This window comes from Chrysochloris asiatica, unplaced genomic scaffold, assembly GCF_000296735.1.
Source record: "Chrysochloris asiatica unplaced genomic scaffold, ChrAsi1.0 scaffold00021, whole genome shotgun sequence".
In the NCBI taxonomy this organism is placed as follows: Eukaryota; Metazoa; Chordata; class Mammalia; order Afrosoricida; family Chrysochloridae; genus Chrysochloris; species Chrysochloris asiatica.
In genome coordinates this window covers 16,929,119-16,944,938 of record NW_006408539.1, presented here as the reverse complement: position 1 = coordinate 16,944,938, position 15,820 = coordinate 16,929,119, and the positions used below count along the sequence as shown (strand labels likewise).

Sequence of the window (15,820 nt, the reverse complement as noted above, 5' to 3'; positions counted from 1 at the left end):
CAACAGATGTGCCCAATGCAATACGTCATTACAGATGTGCCCAATGCAATACATCATTTAATTTTTTTCACTGCTGCTTCAAAAGGTGTTAATTGTGGATCCAAACAAAATGAAATCCTTGAAAACTCACTATTTTCTGTGTTGATCATGTTGTTTATTTTTTATTCCATTGTCTGTTTAGACTTCCATTTTGTGGAGGCTGGGAGGCGAGGCTTATATGAAAATGTTATTCCATTTATGTTTTACTAAATTTGTCACCACTCAGGCCCTCTTTGACTATCTCCCCACTCTGAAAACACCTACATCTACTAAAACATTAGGAAGAATTAAAATGTTTATTATTTTCACACCCCCTATGAGTTACTTGGAGTCCTGGTGTGGTGCTGTGGGTTAATGCGTCAGACTGCAAAGTCATTTGAACTGCAAGGTTGGTGGTTCAAGCTCACCAGCTGCTCTTTGGAAATCCTATACAGGGTCGCTATGGGTCGAAATCGACTCGATGTCACTTAACAACAACAACAATGTGAGTAACTTGGGGTCCTAGTGTGGCGCTGTAGGATATGCACTGGACTGCTAGCTGCAAGGTCAGAAGTTCAAACCCACCAAACAATCCTCAGAAACCCTATGCAGGGTCCCTATGAATTGGAACCAACTCAAGAGTACTTAACAAAAAAAAATGGAATAACTAAAATTTCTTCATGATCTTAACTTCTTACTGGTTCTTTAAAAGTAAGGGAAATAATTCCCATTGTGCTTGGCTGGCCAACATTTCCCCTTTATTATGGACTAGAATAGCAATAATGAGGAACAACTGTATCTAAGCCCTGTAACCTGTTAGACACTGGCAGAACAAGCTTGAAACCAGTCTACAAACCTGAGCCTCTGGCCCATGACAGAACAGCAACAGAAAAGGCTGATCTAGAGGATTTTCTTTTAAAATGGAAGGAAAAAGAAATACCAGCCATAAAGTGTTTTGTTCTTTCTGACCTTGGGATTGAGATTCAACCCAGAAGTTAATCTCTTGTCTGGACTTTTCAATATCCTTCCGGAAATCAAGACTTTCCATCGTCGTGTGGTAAAACTGAACCACACCATCCAGGTATTCCTGTTAAATTGGAAGACATAGAAAACACTACAGTAAAATACCATCATTGTGCTAATTGGAATGGGGTGATCATGAACAGCCTAATGAGAAATATACCTTGTCATTTAATAACATCAGAAGAATAGACATATCAGTATATCTGAGCACTTTGCTCGCTGCAGTGACGATTTAAGATACAGAACAATGATTCACAAAATAGTCCATGGTTAGAAAGACATGGTCCTTTCTGGCCAGATGTCCTTTTTTTTTATTGGGACAATCTATTTAAGATGTCACAAGACAAATATCAAGAAAGCTGAAAGTTAACTATGAAATGTTACTGTTTTTAAGAACTAAATCCAGCATATAAAATCTCAATGTCATAGTGAGAGAACATACTTATGTGGGTGAAAAATAGGTTACCCACTTTTCCAGATTAGGCCAGCCCTCGCCAGCTGTGTAGCATACTTGCCATTGAACACACCCCTCATTTTTATTGCTAAGTGTGTGGCTCCCTCTAATGGCCTGAAAGGGAAAAAGTTCGGGTTGATATCTGGCAACAGGTATAAAACTGTTTATCCTCAGAGAGACCTGAACCTTTGACTCCAAATGAAGTCTTTTCCACCACACCACTCTCTTCTTAGAAGCATATTAAAAGCAATTTTATTAGGGTGACCTGGTTGTGGCACAAAAGGTGACTTTAAAGACGACATTTGAGGAGAGCCAACAGCAAGAGGAATTACCAAGAGCAAGAAGGTCAATCCCTACAGAGTATTGGTCCTGTGACCCTTCACGTACCCCCTCTATGCCACTCACAAGGGCCTTGTGTGGGATAAGGGAAGAGGAACACCAAGGTGCGGGAGAACAAGAGGTGAGTCTGGACAGCAGCCATTCCCCAGCATGTCATTCAGCTGCTCATTCATTTCTAAATAAGTGTGTGAGGTATAGCCCTAATCACCAGTGACTCACCGGGCAGATCAGAAATCCCTGCTCTCCATAGAGTCTGTTGGCAATACTCAGAGTGTAATCAGCTCGAGTTCGGTACAGCTTGGAGAGGAGCTTCCCAAAACAGCAGTTAAGTGCATCATTCGAAGACTCAGTCTAGTCAAAAAAGAAAAACTATGTGATCTTAATGTCATTACCAAGAGAGTGCTGATGACTCCATGGTAGAATTCTCGTCTTCCATGAAGGAGATCTGAGTTCAATTCCCAGCCAGGGCACCTTATGTGCAACCACCACTGTTCTGTCAGTGGAGCCTTATGTGTTAAACAGGTTTCAGCAGAGCTTCCAAACTAAGAGACTAGGAAGAAAGTCCTGGCGATCTACTTCCCAAAATCAGCCAATAAAACCCTCTGGGATACAATGACCCAATCCTGTTGTGCCTGGGGCCCCCATGAGTTGAAGGCTGATTGATGGCCACCAATAATGATGAGATACAAGTGTTTTTGTTTTTACAGAAGCACGTTTGCACTGCATAAGGAGCTATCGTTCTGTTTTGTAGGAAAACAAACTAGGAGGAAGAGCAGTGAGGAGGGTGAATGGCCATGGGTCCGAGATCGGTACCAAGGGCATCCAGGAAAAATGGCTCAGGGGACTCAGTGTATCTAGATTGCTGAGTCCCGTGTCTCTCTGCACTCAAAAGATCCAAGGAAGAGGCATTCATCTCTCCAGCCTCCACTTAGGGAGACATATAAGCTAGAGAAGATCTCTCCTATGACTGGTATGAGACAGCCAATAAAAGTCTTATGTGTCAGGACAGCTTTCAGTATGAATGGAGCAGGCAGCAGTGGAGAGAGAGAAAAGAGTCCCTCAGCCATCCCAACCCTGCTGCTGTTCATGCTGGGCGTGCCACATTTGAGGATCTGTGTTCCACAGAAGCAGGTAGGGAACAAGGCAACTATCTAAGTTGCTTTATCATGAACAGAAGACAGTAGATGTTACAGGTAGTATCACGGAATACACGTTGGACTATTAACCACAGAGTCAGCGGTTCAAATCCATCAGTCACTTCATGGGAGAAAAATGAGGCTTTCTGCTCCCATAAATATTTACAACCTTGGAAATGCTATAAAGGGTCACTGTGAGTCAGAACCAACTCCACAACACACAACAGCAACTCTTTAGAAAACGCTTCTAGCCAAGGACATCTAGGACAAATCATTGGGAAGGATGAATGGAAAGTGATATGAGGTGGTTGTATTTTCAACAACTAGACTCTCATGTTTTGGTGGAACAACCATTACCAGGTGGTTAGTCTGTATGAGGGGCAGGGTTTGTGCTGCTTACCTGCAGATCCGGAGGTCCCTCTTTCCTTCCCTGTCCCTTCACAGGACTGTCAGCCACCACTCCTGATTTGTTGCTTTTCCAACGGGGACCGGGTTCTTTCTTTTCATTCTGGGAAACTTCATTGAAGTGGAGCACCTGCGTGGCATGGTATGGAGTCTTTCAGACAACGTCAACAGCAGGAAGTCTGAACAACTTCAGAAGTTTTTTAAAATGTGGCAATGACGATGGTGATGGAATCAAGTGAAACCGAATCAGTCAGCATTTTGAAGGGAGTGAATGTTACTTCTGGCTTGGGTTGTGAGGCAGAATGGAAGGGAAGTGATTGAATTCTGGGTGGGGAGGGGTTCCATTCTTAGCACCTCATGTTCAGACACTACCCATCTGTCAGGGGAGGCTTGGGTGTTGCTAGGAAGCTGAGGAGGTTTCAGTAGAGCTTCCAGACTAGGAAGAAAGACTTAGCAATCTCCTTTCCAAAGTCAATCAATGAAAACTTTATGGCTCTACCACCTACCACCAATCATGGAGACGGTACCGGATCAGGCAGCATTTTGATCCCTTTTGCCTCAGGTCACCATGAGTTGGAGGCCAATTTGACAGCAGCTAACAACAATAACAACTGAATGCTACCCCATCAGGACCAAGTGGAAGGATGAATGCAAGCAAACTGAAAGAATTTACGACTGTGCAATCCAATTCCTGAGCCACACACGGCTGTTGAGCACTTGCGAGGTGGCCAATCCGAACTGAAGTATGCTGGAATCAACTCAGCAGTATACGATAGCAGCAGGTATAAAATACACCCCAAATTTTAAAGATGGAGTATGAAAAAAAGGAATGCAAAACATCTCATTAATGTTTTTATTTTGATTACATGTTGATAATGGTAACATTTTGGATATGATGAGTTACATACCTATGTGACACATATCATGCATGTGTTGGATAGCATTGTGCTAGAGCTTCAAATCAATCAAAAGAAGAAGGGCAGCAAAGCCAAGTTGCCCAGAGCACTGCAGAAAACAGGAGACAGCTGCTCATCCTGTACTGTCAGACCAAGCAAGTGACACCCAAGTGACTGGAAGGAAGAGAAACCCAAAACTTGATGGGTACCACATCCTAGAGCTATGTTTTATAAAGAAAATAAGAATATATCAAATCAAAGTAAATTTATAGAGCAGAATTACTCCAAATGGTTTTAATCCATAATCCAACTCATCCATATTGAGGGCACAACAGCCATTTCATACATAGCTCCTACCTACACGCAGTATAGGCGAGATCCAAGGATACGGAAAACCAACCTTGCAACACAGTCATGCAATTAAAGTACTAGCAATATTAGTCATTTATGATTGTTCTTGTCACTCCCATTCACTCATTTGACAAATGTTTACTGAGTGGTCCTATAAATGAAGCAATGTTCTAGAATAAGGATTCTTGTCTTCTAGGAGGCTATGTTCAATTAAAAGAGGCACACAAAAGCAAAACACATAGTTCTCCATCCAGTATGTTAGAAGATGAAAAACAACATGTCGGGAAGTAGTAGTTGTTGTTGTTAAGTGCCATCGAGTCGGTTCCAACCCACAGTAACCCTGTATAGGGTTTTCAAGGAGCAGCTGGTGAGCTTGAACCACTGATCTTGCAGTTCAAACGTCTTTGCAGTCTGGCGCATTAACCCACAGCGCCACAGCAGGACTGATAAAAGGGCTGCTTATGGAGTGAAGGGCTAAGATGCAGCATTCAAACAGGAGATCATGGCAGGACTATTGAGAAGGTGGGCTTTCATCAGTCTTGCAGGAGACAGTAAGCCCGCAAAGGGAATAGCTAGAGTGCAGAGTGGCTACCGCGACTGGAGTCCAGTGCAGTCAGGGGGGAGTGGAGGGTTAGAGATGGAGTCATGAGGTTATCTGGGATCCATGGATGACTGTAAGGCCTCTGCTGTTAGGGAACTCTAAGCATGGAGCTGAGATGAGAGGCAGAACTGACTTTGGGCTAAGGGACCTCTCCAGCAGCTGCGTTGTCTGTGGAAGTGGGGAATTCATGATGGTGGTATTCAAATCAGAAAAGATGGTGGGGCTTCCGATCACAGGAGGCTGTAAGAAGGGTCTGGGTCCTGGATATTTTGAAATGAGAGTCGATAGGACTTCCTGACAATTTGATGTGAAATGAAAGAGGAAGATACGAGTTAAAGATGATGCCAAGGTTTTTAACCCACATCACCAGAGGCCTAGCTGATGTTTAATAAATATTTGTTATGTGGAAGACGTAAGAAAAAACCCAGTCATGCAATTAAAGTACTAGCAATATTAGTATTGATAACTGTAGAGCAAAAGGGAGGTAGACCGGCAGACACAGAGTCAGAGACAGAAGATGATTGGGAAAGTCTGCTAAAGTTGGGAGGCATCATAAAGAGATGGAAGGAGAATTGCATCTTGATGAATGATATAACCTGAAGAGAAAGCAAAACCTCCAAGTGGAGAAACATAAATGAAGCTCAGAGATAGATGCAGGTTCCAGCAAGCCCAAGGTACAAGAAGCAACTTGGTTTCATTTGACACCAATATCTCCCCTTGGGTGTGGACCCAGATCCAGGGTGAGTGAGGCTCCTCAGGTGGATATTCACCTTATTGATCTGACAGGCACTGTCACTTCTGGCCCCCAGGTGGACCATGCCGAGGGCAGCTGAAAGGCTCAGAGGACACAAAAAGATGTTTCTAAGAGAACCATCTTTGCTTATCTCTTTGAAAAGGTCAAAGCAAAATTTGGAGTTTGCTGCAACAAGGGAGTCCATTGTGAAACTGGTAACAAGCTGAAACCAAAAACAGAGAAAATGATTGGAAGAAAACTAGTAAATAATTCTCGTTTTAAACACCCAAGATACTATCCGATACAAGTATAATTATCCAATATGTCTTAAAAACTGGAAAACATCATAATGTTAATAAAGATAATCATCTTCATCTTGAAACAGAAATACTGATGTCAACGTCGATATTGATCAAGATAGAAGTCTATTTTCATACAGTGGTGGAATTTCCTTTATATGGGTAGAATTATCTGAATGAAAAGTGACTTCCCCACAGTCAAGAAAGGGTCTATTTTGGCTAAGTCTGTTGCCTCCACTCTTCCTCAATGTTCTGTAACTGAGAATATGCCTACCAAACAGCCATGTCCCTTATCAACATTGTTGTCTTCTCTTTACTCTTTATGCAGCCTATATGGTATGAGTCACTTTTGTAGGTCATCAGTATTGTTCAAGAGATAGTAGAGCATGGAAATGGCAAGGTTTAGAAGTCATCTGGTTCAATTCCTCTCTTACAAGTGTAGATTCAGAGGTAAAATAAAAATCAGCTGCTGATGAACCAACCCCATGTATGACAGACAAGAACTCAATACGTAGGCTTTCCAGCAGTTGATTTTGAAAGTGGACCACTAAGCCTTTTTTCAATATAGAAGCAAACTTATCAAGTGACTTTCCTAAGGATAGATTTATTTTTATTGCTGTTGTCAAGTGTCATCAAGTCAGTTCCTACTCATAGTGACCCTACCTGGGGTTTCCTGGGAGCTACTGATGGGTTTGAACCACCAATCTTGTGGCGAGGAGTCCAATGCTTATCCCATTGTGCCACATCAGGACTCTTTGGCCTCCCACAATAATCCGTTCCAGAATCTTCTGTGGATCTCACCCATGATTATCCCTCTAGAATGAAATGTTTTTCCTTTTGTCTTTCTGCCTAAGGATACTGTGTGTATTTCCCAGATACAAATGTAAGTATTCTTATCATCAGACACGTAACACATAATACAAGTAAGAAACAGTGATTGCATTGAATTGAGTAATGTACATTAGCCTTAAAATGTTCCCAGTTGAATGCAGAGTATTTTAGCCTATGAGAGAGTTCATTTAAAAAGACAATGTTAGGTTGTTTTGTTTTGTTAATGTACCAAACGTGATAAATATTTTACATAAATGTGTTAGACTCCTCTGCATGGTAGACAGCTTCACTCCCCTGTTATTGATAAAAAAAAAAAAAAAAAATCTAAGTTTGAGGGACTGAGTGATGGAGACAGGGGTCAAACCAAGCATCTTCCTACTCTGCCCACCATTTCTAAGTCACCCACGGTGTAAGATAGGCTGAACAAGCACATGCCCACTAGATATTGGTGCTCTCCTCCCCTTGATCAGTTTTATAACCCATTTGTGCCTTTGCATCTTTCTCTATCAAATTCATACCTGACTTAGATTTCTCATCTTGTGGTTTGTTTGTTTTTTTAATGTTTTATTGTGAGTTATGTGGTAGTTTACATTGGAGAACATTAGTTTTACATTCATCCTGTCGTATATTGTTTCATTGTCATGATTACAATCCCCTCCATGCATCATCAACCAACCAAAGTGTATACGCTACAAGCCTGCCCCCTGGTCGACAGCACACAGCCCCTTTCCCTCTCTGGATCTAAAGTCCCCAGCTGCTCCATCTCTCCACGTCATCATCTCTGCCTCCATGTCAGGTGCTGGCGTCAGCATACACAGACCCTGGGTTGATCAATGGCCCTGTGACATGGACGAAAATCCAATTCCGAGGCCCTCCTCAGGATAGCGAGCCATGGACCCTGAGGACCAAAGGAAGTGACCTCCTGACCTCCCGAGTTCATTGATTTTTGCGAACTCACTGGTTGGGTACCTCTGTATAATTTTCTTTGGTCCTAATATTGTTCATTCTATGCTTCTAACTCCAGTAATTATAGCTTCTGAGAAAATGGTTTCTTTTACAATGCCTCTTTTAATGCCTCCACTGTGTTGGCAGTGTGTGGAGTCCTGGGAACAAATCTTTCTGAGGAACAAGCGATAGCCACCTGGATGACTATCAGAACTGCTCCTTATTTGATTATTCAGTTATGTTTAATATCCATGAACAATGGATATAAAAAAGGGTTTGAAACCCCTTTTTAGAGCCGAGGCAGTAAAAGTTTCCTCAGATAATTCAGAAAGGCCAGGAACAGGTATATTGGGAATATGAGAAAAGGTTTTTAGAGAAAAACTACCCAAGGTTTGTAAATAAAGTGGAATGTAAATTCTGGGAATGTTGGATTAGAGGATAATAGTGGCAGCCCCATCAAACCGTCTCTGAATATAATCAGTTTAACCCAGATGCTCTCCTTCCTCCTGAAAGTATATAGAAATGTGATAATTAAGAACAATGTAGCATTTTAGATATAGATAAATGAAGCCTGGTGCCTGAGATCTTGCTCACAAACAAAAGTTTGCCAAGTGTACAGAGATAGCTTGGCTCCTTTCAGGAATCTTGCTTTATGTTAAGTATCCTTGAGAAACCGCACGTCCTGCTCTAGATCATTTAAGCCTAAAAGTTAATATATAACAGCTTGATTGAACCTTTTTTCTGTAAAAATAAAAATGTTAGATTGTTTAGAAAAACTATGAAAATATTTTAAAAGTTATTCCTGTAAATCATTTGTTTTGAATGATTAATCACATTTCAGTTCCATATCCTGTCTTATCTAAAGAATCACATCCTCCCTTTGTGAATTACATCCTCCCTTTGTGAATTACATCCTTGCTTTGTAACAAATCCCCTGAAAAAGAGAATAAAAGACTGAGGTAGAGTGAGTTCTGTGTGCAAAGCTAGGCAATATGTTTGCAGATCTGCCTACCTGCCAGTATGCATCATATCTGTGTGTCTGTCTTTTTTATATATATTTCGTCTCTCTCTTTCTCTATCCCTTTCGCCGCCAGATCTCCCTTCTTCGTGACACCCTCACTTCCTTGTCGAGGCTGGACACCGACATAGGACCTCGACACTCAGGCATCATTGCTGCTCTGGGTAGGGTCCCGCTTTCTGCTCTTCTCCCTTGATGGTCCTAAGGACCTCCACTCCTGGACTGCAAAGTCAGTCACTCCCCTCCTTTTGCTACAAAATGTCTACCTTTGCATTTCCAACCCTCACAGTCAGTCTTGATAGCAATTATTCACTATTGTACCACAAGGGTCCTATCCCCATCTCCTTTCATCAGCTCTGCCCAGACAGATTGGATATTACTCAGTGGAGATTCTACCTTCCTCCAGGCCCTCTGGATCTAGGCTCACTCTTGAAAGCTTGTAAGTCAGTCACTTCTTGCTTTTGTAGTCCCCCCATTTTGGGTAGTCAATGTCCAAGTTGCCCATCCCTGTCTACCCTGTGTACTGAGGGGGTGGGAATGATCCTTGCTGTAAAAATTTGTTCCCTCTTTTAAGATACTGCATCCATAGGTATAGGTCAAGTTCATTAAAATGTATCAGATTTCTCTTTTTTTTTCTCTTCTTTCTTCTTTCATCTTGTGTTTTTGAAACCGAGTTTGGGGCATACTTTGTGTTTTTAAAGTACAGTCCACTCATTGTCTTTCCTTGTACCTTGTTCCTCCGGTGGATTTGTGCATATGGCATTGGAGAGAAAGGGTGATTCTTTCTGACATGAGCATGCCCAGAACTGAATGTTCACAGTCTTAACCTGCTTTGGAGAAGACGTGATTGCTCATGTATGCCAACTCATCTTGAGATGAAAAAAATGAAGCCAGGATAGATGAGGTGGTTTGCATACAGTCACACAGTTGGCCAAGAGCACAGCAAGGCCAAAATAGCTCCATGCCCACACCTGCTTCTTCCTGGAACTGACTGTATGTTGCATTCGTTTCTAAGTCTGATATTATCCTGGCTCAGTCTGCGGGCTGTAGACCCCAAACTCTCTCTGCCTGTTTGTGCATCAAGAGTGTGGACTCTACTAAGCTGTGAAGACTTTTCATGAGTCTTCTGATCTGGCTTCAAATACAGCCTTGTTCTTGTTCTTGTCCTGACAATAATCTCCTCTCCTGAGTCTTATCTGGCTACAGACTAGAGCTAAGTTTCCACTGTAGTTCTGTGTGGTTATCACACAAGCTCCCCTTTTGGAGGAAGAAAGGAAAAAGATAGGAATAAAACATCTGCTGTAGCAGATAGCTTTCATTGCTATTAAAATGTAAGACTACGGGTGAACATTTGTCACAGGAAAATCCTTTCCTGTTTTATGCAGAAGTCCAAAATCAAGAGAAAAAAAAAGCATATTTAATAGCTATACTAAGATGTCATCTGGTAACCATGCTTGCAATTAGCATGTTCAGCTGCTAGTAAAAAGGTGCAAAGTTCAAGTTCATTCAGATGTTCCCTGGAAGAAAGGCTCTGGTAGTGCAGTGGAGTACAAGTTGGGCTGCTAACCTCCAGTCAGTTGTTCAGATCTACCTGCCGCACCGTGGGAGAAAGAGGAGGCTTTCTGCTCCTCTAACGATTTACAGGCTTGGAAATACCTATACAAGCTCACTGACCTGGTGGCACACAACCAACTACCACCACACCCCCCACCACCACCATCACTTGCTATAGACTAGAGCTAAGTTTCCAGTGTAGTTCTGTGTAACTCCCACACTGGTGCCCCTTTTGAGGGAGAAGGGAGAACGGTAGGAAGAAAACAATGGTCTAAACACCTGATGTAGCAGACTAGGTCTTAGCTTTTATTGCTGTTAATATTTTAAAAGTACAAGTGACTATTTGTCATAGGAAAAGTCTTTCTTGCTTTATCCAGAAATCTAAACTCAACAAAACAGTGCCTATTTAATAACTATACTAAGATGTCATCTGGTAGTCACTTGCTTGCAAGGTTAGCATGCTTAGGTCAGCTGCTAACAGAAAGGTTGACTGAATTCTAGAAACATAGAGGAGTAAAATATTAATTTGTGAACTGAACCTCCAAAACATCCTAAAATCTGGGTTTATAGTTGGTTTCCATGGTGGTGTAGATACTCCAACCATGACTGATTTCAAAATACCATCAAAACATCACTGTGCTCACCGTTCAGAAAAGATGAGCAGTGTCTACTTTATATATATATATATATATATATATATATAGAGAGAGAGAGAGAGAGAGAGAAAGAGAGAGCTCTGGTAGCGTAGTGGTTAAAAATCAGGCTGCAAACCTTAAGGTCAGCAGTTCAAAACTACCAACTGTTCTGCAGAAGAAAGATGAGGCTTTCTGCTCCTGCACACATAGTGGGAGCTAGAGAGCATTCAGATTTTCATACTTTGGTGGTTTGTGTGTTGCAATGACGCTGGAAACTGTGTAACTAGTAGTTTAAATACCGTGATAGACAGGTTTCAGCTGAACCTGTAGACTAACACAGACTAGGAAGAAGGAGAGGAGGACTACTTCTGAAAGGTTAGCCACGGAAAACCTTATGAATAGCAACAGAACATTGTTAGATACAGTGGCAGAAGATGAGCCCTCAGGTTGAAAGGCACTCAAAATGAAACTGGGAAAGAGCTGCCTCCTCAAAGTAGAGTTGACCGTGATGACACAAATGGAATAAAGTCTCCAAGACCTTCATTTGCTAATGGGGCACAACTCAAAATGAGGAGAAATAGCTGTAAACATCCATTAATAATTGAAACATTGTATGTATGAAGCACGAATCTAGGAAAATGGAAAGTTGTCAAAAATGCAATGTAACACATAAACATTGATATCCTAGGCATTAGTGAGTTGAAATGGACTGGTATTGGCCATTTTGAGTCTGACACTCATATGGTTTCCTATGCCAGGAATGACAGACTGAAGAGAAATGGTGTGGAATTCGTCATCAAAAAAATTTTTCAAGATTGATCTTGAAATACAATGCTGTCTGGGATGGGATAATATCCATATGCCTACAAGGAAAACCAGTTAATAACACTATTATTATTCAAATTTATTCAGCAACCCCTAAAGCCAATGATGAAGAAATAGAAGGATTCTGAAGTTTTTCCATTTGAAATTGATCAAATTTGCAATTAAGATGTATTGATGATTACTAGTGATTGGAATATGAAGGTTGGAAACAAAAAGATGTTTGATACAATAGTTGGGAAATATGGCCTTGGTGATAGAAATTATGCTGGATATCACATGATCGAATTTTGCATGGCCAATGATTTATTCATTGCAAATACCTTTGTTAAACAATATGAAAGATGACTATATACATGGACCTCATCAGATGGAATACACAGAAATCAAATTGACTACATCTATGGAAAGAGACCAGAGCAAGACCAAGGACAGACTGTGAAACAGACCATCAATTGCTCATATGCAAGTTCAGACAGAAGCTGAAGAAATTAGAAACAAGTCCACTAGAGTCAAAATATGACCTTGATGTGTGTGAATTCCCAAACTTGCACTTAGTACCCATTTGACCTAGCTTGGAAGACTAGGGCTAAGCTGACCAGAACCCAACCAGGTGAAGATAAAAATGATTGATTCTGTGAGCAACTATAAATTGCTACCATTTGATGAACTGGACATTTGCTTATTGATACAGTCTCTCAAAATTCCAACCAGAATGGAATATTCTTCATGTCAAGGAAAATGTTTGTTAACAGCAACAACCTTATCATACTGGTTGATTTGTTGTTGTTAAGTGCTGTCGAGTCAGTTCCAACCCATAGTGACCCTGTATAGGGTTTCCAAGGAGCAACTGGTGAGCTTGAACTACCTACCTTGCAGTTCAAACGGCTTTGCAGTCTGGTGCATTAACCCACAGTGCTACACAAAGGGTGGACATTTTAGACATTGGCTATCAAAAATGAGGCAATTATAAAGGAATGAAGCAGCTGTCTTACAAGCTTTCATGGGTGTGTTTAGTTGCAGAATGGCGAGGGAAAGCTAGAATCCCCACTGAATCGTTTCCCTCTTTTCCAGATGGATCTGATGAAAGGGGGTGGAGAGTGACAGTGATAGGATTTTATGATTCAATTGTGAGTAATTGTAAGCAAGATGAATTGTGATTGTCAAAACTGAAATTGTAGAAGATGTGTAACTAAAACAGGAGAGTAGTTCATCTTTCATTTCAGGAACAGTTGATCCCAGGAACATCAAGAAGGAAGAACACGAGATACCTACCTAAAAAAACAGTGACAGCAGAGACAGTGACGTGGCAAGACACAGCAGCTGCGAGCTGTAGGCCCATGGATGGCATAAGACTGTGTGTGTGTGTGTGTGTGTGTGTGTGTGTGGGCAGGAGGCTGGCTAGCAGAATGTATCCCTTGGACATTTAAAGGAATATATATGTTTTGTTGTGCAAAAAAAAAAAATTTATTTTAAATGTATATATGACTTAAGTATGGTGGTGGTGGTCATGTGCTGTTGAGTCGGTTCCGATTCCTAGCAACCCTGTACAGGGTTTCTGAGACTGTAAATCTTTACAGGAGCAGAAAGCCTCATCTTTCTCCTGCAGAACTTTAAGTATATCCCATCTGAATCCCAGAGTCCTGGACTGGCACTGTGGACTAATACACCAGACTGCAAAGTCATTTGAACTGCAAGGTCAGTAGTTCGAGCTCATCAGCTGCTCCTTGGAAACCCTATATAGGGTTGCTATGGGTTGTAATTTTCTCAATGGCACTTAGCAACAACAACAACAACAATATCTGAATCCCATCTGGACCAAAGACCAGAAGACTTGTGGGATAACATCAAGAACATCATCCAGAAAGAAAGCAATAGGTCATTAAGAAGACAAAAAAGTAGGAAAAGACCAAAATTAATATCAGAAGAGTCTCTGAAACTTGCTCTCCAGCACAGAGATGCTAAACAAATGGAAGAAATGAGGAGGTAAAAGTGCTTAACAGAAAATTTCAAAAGGCAGCACAAGAGACAAAGTCAAGTATTAGAATGAAATGTGTGAAGACCTGGAGTTAGAAAACCAAAAGGAAAGACTCACTCAGCATTTCTCAAGCTGAAAGAATTGAAGAAAAACTTGAAGCCTTGATAACAATATTGAAGGACTCTATGGGCAGTTGTTTTTGTTTTTTAACCACTGAGTTGGTCAGAAATCGAACCCAGGTCAAGTGCTTGGAAGGCAGCTATGATAACCACTATACCATCAATGTTTGTTGGCAGGATCGGGCAGTGTTTCATTCTGCCATGCATAAGGTGGCTATAAGTTGGTACCAACTCAATGACACCTAGCAACAACAACAATGGACAAAATGGAGTCCTGGATAAGCACTCAACCATAAGGTAGGTTTGAACCACAAAGTCGGCAGTTCAATCTCACCAGCTGCTCCTCAGAAACCTGCACAGCATTTCACAATAACATCAATGGCAAAATATTGAATGATGCAGAAAGCTGTTGGGGACTGCAAACACTGAGATGTTGAGGCCCTGTGTCATGGACGAAAATCCAACATGAAGGCCCTCCTCAGATTGCGGGCCAGGGACCCTGAGGGCCAAAGGAAGTGACCTCCTGATGTCCCGGGTTCATTGGTTTTTGTGAAGTCACTGGTGGGCTAACTCTGTATAATTATCTTTGGTCTTATTATTCATTCTATGCTTCTAACTCCAGTAATTGTAGCTTCTGAGAAAATGGTTTCTTATGTGCCTCTCTTAATGTCTCCACTGTGTTGGCAGTGCATAGGGTCCTGGGAACAAATCTCTCTGAGGAACAAGCTTTGGCCACCTGGCAAGCATGTCCAAACTGTTCTTTATCAAATTATTCAGTTATGTTTGATATTAATTTAATACATGAGCTCTTGATATCCATGCACCATATTAAAACCAAAACCCTTTCTAAAGCCAAGACCGTAAAGGTTCCAAAGGCAAGTTTGCTGGGATTACGCAAGGAGACTCTGCCCAGGGTATTCACTCAAAGTAGATTGGTAAATTCCGGTAGTATTGTTTAAGGAATAATAGTGGCAGCCCCTCAAACTGTCCCCAGGTGTAACCCATTAACTTGGATGTCCTCCTTCCTCCTGAAAGCTTAAGCCAGGTAGCTGAAACAGCTTGACTCCCTTCAGACCTTTTAAATCCTTTTCACCTTTACCCATTAGAGATTAAGCGCTATAGGTATGTTAATTAGCCTTGAGAATCTCCAATGGAAAATTAAGGATGTTAGATTATTAAGACAATTTGAGATGTATATTTTAGAATTTGTTCCTGTAAATCATTGTGTCCTGTTTTGAACAATTAATCACATTTCATTTCTGTACCCTGTCTTAATGATCACCTTCTTCCTTTGTGTAAAATCCCTCCCTGAAATAAAAGACAGATGCAGATTGAATCCTGCGTGCAGCTTGCAAGGCCATGCTGCTTGCCATGCAGGGTCTGTCTGCGGTTTTGCATCCACTCTGGTTTCGGAGTGTCTCTTTTTTTCTCTCGTTGCGTCTTTGTGTATATTCTTTCTCTATTTCTTTTGCCGCCAGATCTCCCTACTTCGTGAACCAAACTTCCCTGTAGAGGCAGGTCCCTGACAGAAAGCATCAAAAGAAGATGCAAGTAATACACAGAGTCACTGTACCAAAAGGAAATGGTCAATGTTCAACCAGTTCTAAGAGGTAGAATATAATCAAGAGCCAATGACACTTAAGGAGGAAGTTAAAGGTGAACT

At 41.4% G+C, this 15,820-nt stretch overlaps 1 protein-coding gene across 1 annotated transcript in view; it reads right to left on the bottom strand.

Moving 5' to 3' along the window:
• Positions 1-6,161, bottom strand: part of SERPINB12 (serpin peptidase inhibitor, clade B (ovalbumin), member 12) — an 11,707-nt gene extending 5,546 nt beyond the window's left edge. The window contains exons 1-5 of the mRNA XM_006837537.1: positions 5,994-6,161; positions 3,371-3,505; positions 2,742-2,756; positions 2,054-2,179; positions 988-1,105 (exon numbers count right to left, since the gene is read on the bottom strand). Of these exons, the coding sequence (XP_006837600.1) occupies positions 988-1,105; positions 2,054-2,179; positions 2,742-2,756; positions 3,371-3,505; positions 5,994-6,161 (562 nt within the window). The remainder of the gene's footprint in view (positions 1-987; positions 1,106-2,053; positions 2,180-2,741; positions 2,757-3,370; positions 3,506-5,993) is intronic.
• Positions 6,162-15,820: the final 9,659 nt, after the last annotated feature.